The 5,074-nt window shown below is 51.2% G+C and overlaps 2 protein-coding genes across 2 annotated transcripts; one reads left to right on the top strand and one right to left on the bottom strand.

The window, feature by feature from the left end:
* Nucleotides 1–567: 567 nt before the first annotated feature.
* ENH_00025640 (DEAD/DEAH box helicase, putative) lies at nucleotides 568–1,849 on the top strand (the record flags this gene model as incomplete). The annotated part of the gene is made up of 3 exons (XM_013579831.1): nucleotides 568–656; nucleotides 910–1,019; nucleotides 1,467–1,849. The coding sequence occupies 3 exons, from the start codon at nucleotides 568–570 to the stop codon at nucleotides 1,847–1,849; spliced, it is 582 nt and encodes a 193-aa protein (XP_013435285.1).
* A 1,838-nt stretch (nucleotides 1,850–3,687) lies between these two features.
* On the bottom strand, nucleotides 3,688–4,898 carry ENH_00025630 (hypothetical protein; the record flags this gene model as incomplete). Its single annotated transcript, XM_013579830.1, has 2 exons — nucleotides 3,688–4,337; nucleotides 4,450–4,898. Coding segments are annotated over 2 exons (1,099 nt in total), but the record flags the coding sequence as incomplete, so codon positions are not given.
* Nucleotides 4,899–5,074: the final 176 nt, after the last annotated feature.

Here is a 5,074-nt window from a genome sequence, read left to right as displayed (position 1 = left end):
GGCGGGGCGCCCGCGCCGGCGGGGGTGGGGGTTTGTTTGGGCAGCAGCAGCAGCAGCAGCTGCTGCTGCTGCTGCTGAGGGTGTTGCTGCTGCTGCTGCTGCTGAGGGTGTTGCTGCTGCTGCTGCTGCTGCTGCTGTGCTGCAGGGGTTAATGTGCCGAAGCCCTGCCCCACTTTCGAACACACTTCTTTTCCTTCTTACCTCCTCGACGCCATTGCTGCTGCTGGCTTCCAAAAACCCACCCCCATTCAGGTGGGGCTGCATGCAAAACGCATGCAAAACGCATGCAAAACGCATGCATGCGTGCATGCATGCGTGCATGCATGCGTGCATGCATGCATGCATGGGTGCATGCATGCATTTGGGAGGCGGTGCAGGGATCGCCGAATATCTGCCACGGAGTGGCGGGTGCTGCTGCTGCTGGTGCATGTGTTGCTGCTGCATCTGCTGCTTCTGCTGCATCTTCTGCTGCTGCATGTGCTGCTGCTGCTGCATCTTGTGCTGCTGCATGTGCTGCTGCTGCTGCTGCAGCTGCAAGGATGGCCCATTGCGCTTTCGGGAAGAGACATGATTGGAATTGCGGAGACAGGCTCAGGAAAGACTTTGGCTTTTTTGCTGCCGGGAATTGTCCACATTAATGCGCAGCCCTACTTGAGGTCAGTCTCCTGCTGCTGCTGCTGCTGCTGCTGCAGCAGTTGCTGCTGCTGCTGCAGCAGCAGTTGCTGCTGCTGCTGCAGCGAGGGAGCGCTTCTTGCTTTGCCCCTTCTTCCCTGCTGCTCTTCTTCCCGCTGCTGCTGCGGCTCACCCACACATCTGCTGCTGCTGCTGCACCTGCTGCTGCTGCACCTGCTGCTGCTGCACCTGCTGCTGCTGCACCTGCTGCTGCTGCTGCTGCTGCTGCTGCTGCAGAGCTGGGGACGGGCCAATAGCTTTGATTTTGGCTCCCACTCGAGAGCTGGTGGAGCAAATAAGGGCCCAGTGCAGACTTTTTGCTTCTCCCTCGAAAATCAACCACGCAGGTGACTTTTTATCTTTTAATTAAATATATTTTAATTAAATATATTTTAATTAAATTAAATATATTTTAATTAAATATATTTTAATTTAATTTAATGTTTTTAATTCCGTTTAAATGAATCTGTTGAATGAAAGTCAATTGTGTTTTTAAAATATGCTCGAGCGTCTTTTCAACACCCCAAAACCCCCCCCGGCCGCAAACCCTAAATCAGCGTATATAAACCCTAAATCAGCGTATATAAACCCTAAAGCAGCGACTCTAAGCCCGAAAAGAGCGTTTTAAAGCCCCGAAGGCGCGCATGCGCGGCTTGCCAGTGGAAACCCTAAAAGAGCGTGTAGAAACCCTAAAAGAGCGTGTAGAAACCCTAAAAGAGCGTGTGGAAACCCTAAAAGAGCGTGTAGAAACCCTAAAAGAGCGAGTGAAACCCTAAAAGAGGGTTTGCGCGCAGCGGCGTACGGCGGCGTGCCGAAGCGGCTGCAAGTGCAGGAGCTGCAGCGGGGCGCGGAGATCTGCATTGCCTGTCCGGGAAGACTTATTGATTTTTTGGAAAGTTCTGTCACGAACTTGAAAAGAGTTACTTATCTCGTTTTAGACGAAGCTGATAGAATGCTCGATATGGGCTTCGAGCCGCAAATCCGAAAGATCGTTTCGCAGATCCGCCCCGACCGCCAAACCCTCATGTGGTCCGCGACTTGGCCCAAGGAGGTCCAAACCCTCGCCAGGGACCTCTGCAAGGAGGAGCCGGTGCACATTAATGTCGGCAGTTTGGACCTCAAGGCGTGTCATAATATCAAGCAAGAAGTCTTTGTTCTTCAGGTTAGATTTAATTGATTTATTTGCTTTTAAAACCACCGAAAACCGCTTCAAAACCGTGTAGTTACACCCTAAACCCTAGCTCGGAAACACTAAATTAGGGTTTTGCAAAGAAAAGCCCCTTCACGTTAATTTCGGCAGTTTGGACCTCAAAACCTGCCATAATATCAAGCAAGAAGTCTTTGTGCTTCATGTTAGATTTAAACCCTTTTAAAACCACCAAAAAGCGCTTCAAAACCGTGGAGTTAGACCCTAAACCCTAAACCCTAACTTCAAAACCGTGGAGTTAGACCCTAAACCCTAAACCCTAATTGTAAACACTAGATTAGGGTTTTTGCAAAGAAGAGCCTGTTCATATTAATGTCAGGAGTTTGGAATTTGAGTTTGGCATAATATTAAAAAATGATTTGAAAAGTGCTGAGATAGACCCTGAACACCGCTAAACCCTAAACCCTAAACCCTAAACCCTAGTTAGTAAACACTAATTTGTAAACAGTAGATAGGGGCTTTTGTGAAGAAGAGGTGGGGAGTTTGGATCTTAAAGCTTGTGATAATATTAAGGAAGAAGTGTTTCTTCTTCGCGTCAGAAACCCTAAACCCTAAACCCCTAAACCCTAAACCCTAAAGTGTAGGTTGTTGTTGAGGTAGACGGGGTGCATCTACGGCTTGTGATAATATTAAAGAAGTGTTTGCATTAGAGGTTGGAAACCCTAAACCCTAGACTCAGAGAGGTAGAGGAGTGGTGGGTCACATAAACCCTAAATTAGGGTTTAGATAAACCCTATGAGCCTGGAGCGCAGAAACCCTCAATTAGGGATTTGCTGCAGTCTGTGTTTATTTCTGAGGGTTTAAGGGCTGATAAACCCTAGCAAACCCTAGCAGAAGCTGCTAAACCCTAGCAAACCCTAGTGGAAGCTGATAAACCCTAGCAAACCCTAGCGGGCAATTCTAGACCCTTAGGGTTTTGTAAACCCTAATAACAGTGGCAAACCCTTATAAATCGTAATAAACCCTAATAACTAATACTGGCAAACCCTTATCAATGGGATTAATTGAGGGTTTTGTAAACCCTAATATTTAGTAATGGCAAACCCTAAGGGTCTTGTAAACCCCAATAATTAATAATGGCAAACCCTAAAGGTTTTATAAACCCTAATAATTAATAATGGCAAACCCTAAGGGTTTTGTAAACCCTAATAATTAATAATGGCATACCCTAGTAAACCCTAGCGCGAGGGCCCACGGGGTGTACAGACACCCCAAGCCCTCCTCTCCCGCTTCAGCTGCCAGGGCCTTCTCTGTCGATACACCCGACTTGCAAATGCATGCAAGTGCATGCATGCAAGTGCATGCATGCAAGTGCACGCAAATGCATACAAATGTCTGCATGCAAAGCCATGTAAATGCATGCAAATGCATGCATGCAAATGCATGCATGCATGCAAATGCATGCATACAATGCATCTGCATGCATGCATTTGCATGCATTTGCATGCATGCATGCATGCATGCAGATGCATGCATGCATGCAAATGTCGTGTGTGGAAGTTTTGTCGGGGCGCGTATTAGTGTGCTGCGGTGTACGTACAGTGCGTGGCTGGGCGCATGCAGTGTGGGGTGTATCTGCAGATGCATTATAAAATGCATTTTGCAAATAAATAAAAAGTGTTTGGCATTTAAAATAAATATAAATGTTTGTTGTTTGTATTTTGTTGTTTTGTACTTCATTTAAATGTTTATTTTCCTGAAAATGCCCCTTTTTCCACTTGCATGCAAATCCACTTTTGTTTGCATGCAAATGGTTTCCACTCTGCTGCTGCTGCGCATGCAAGCCGTCACAAAGCCCCACACTTTTCCTAGTGCTCCCACCGACGCGCAGCAGCAGCGGCGGAACCTGCAGCTGCTGCAGCTGCTGCTGCAGCACCTGCAGCACCTGCTGCAGCTGCTACAGCACCTGCGGCAGCAGCTGCTGCTGCAGCAGTTGCGGCAGCTGCTGCTGCTGCAGCAGTTGCGGCAGCTGCTGCTGCTGCAGCAGTTGCGGCAGCTGCAGCTGCTACAGCACCTGCGGCAGCAGCTGCCGCTGCAGCAGTTGCGGCAGCTGCAGCTGCTGCAGCACCTGCGGCAGCAGCTGCTGCAGCTGAGCCTGTAGCTGCAGCAGTTGCTACTGCAGCACGTAGTACTGCACCTGCGGCTGCTGTGGCTGCAGCAGCTGCTGCAGCACCTGCGGCTGCTGTGGCTGCAGCTGCTGCTGCAGATGCAGCAGCAGCGGATCCTGCAGCTGCAGCAGTTGCTGCTTCAGCATCTGTGGCTACTGTGGCCGCAGCAGCTGCTGCACCTGCGGCTGCTGTGGCTGCAGCAGCTGCTGCAGCAAGTGCAGCACCCGCGGCCGCGACTGCAGCGGCTGCTGCAGCAGCTGCGACTGCGGCCGCAGCAGTAGCAACTGCTGCAGCTATTGCTGCTGCTGCTGCAGCTATTGCTGCTGCAGCTGCTGCAGCTGCTGCGGCTGCTGCAACAGGCGCAGCACCCATCGGTGCAGCAGCTGCTGCAGTAACTGCGGCAGCGGCTGCAGGAGTTGCAGCTGTTGCTGCAGCGGCTGCTGCAGCGGCTGCTGCAGCAACAGGGGCTGCAGCTGCAGTGGCTTCGCAGCTGCGGAGGCTCCTGTTGCTGCAGTAGCCTCGCAGCTGCGGAAGTTGCTGTAGCAGCAGCTGCTGCTGCTGCAGCTGCTGCTGCTGCAGCTGCTGCGGCGGCAGCTGCAGCTATTGCTTCTGCAGCTGCTGCGGCGGCAGCTGCAGCTGTTGCTGCTGCAGCTGCTGCGGCGGCAGCTGCAGTTATTGCTGCTACTGCTGCTGCTGCTGCAGCTTGGGCGGCAGCGGCTGCAGCTGCTGTAGTTGCTGCACCTCTCCGCCGCTGCCTCGAAGGGTAGCGGCGGAGGTGCTGCGGCTGCTGCTGCTGCTGCTGCTGCTGCTGCTGCTGCTGCTGCTGCTGCTTCTGGTGCGGGTAGGGAATCGCGGGAGCGTCTCGGTGGGAGAGGAGTGGCTGGGCTTTTCGTTTATTTAATTTGATGATCCTGAAGATAAATAAATAAATAAATAAAATATATTTTATATATTTTATTTATTTATCTAACTTAGTAGAGATGCACACGTGCGATGCATGCGGCTCCAGCGGCCCCACGGGCAGCAGCAGCAGCAGCAGCAGCAGCAGCAGTTCTTGTTTGGGTGAGTGTGTGTATGTTTGCAGTTT

The sequence above is a fragment of the Eimeria necatrix genome, genomic scaffold (genome assembly GCF_000499385.1).
Source record: "Eimeria necatrix Houghton genomic scaffold, Enh_scaff1978, whole genome shotgun sequence".
Taxonomy (NCBI): Eukaryota; Apicomplexa; class Conoidasida; order Eucoccidiorida; family Eimeriidae; genus Eimeria; species Eimeria necatrix.
The sequence above is the reverse complement of the archived record's forward strand: the minus strand, read 5'-3'. Positions and strand labels throughout refer to the sequence as shown.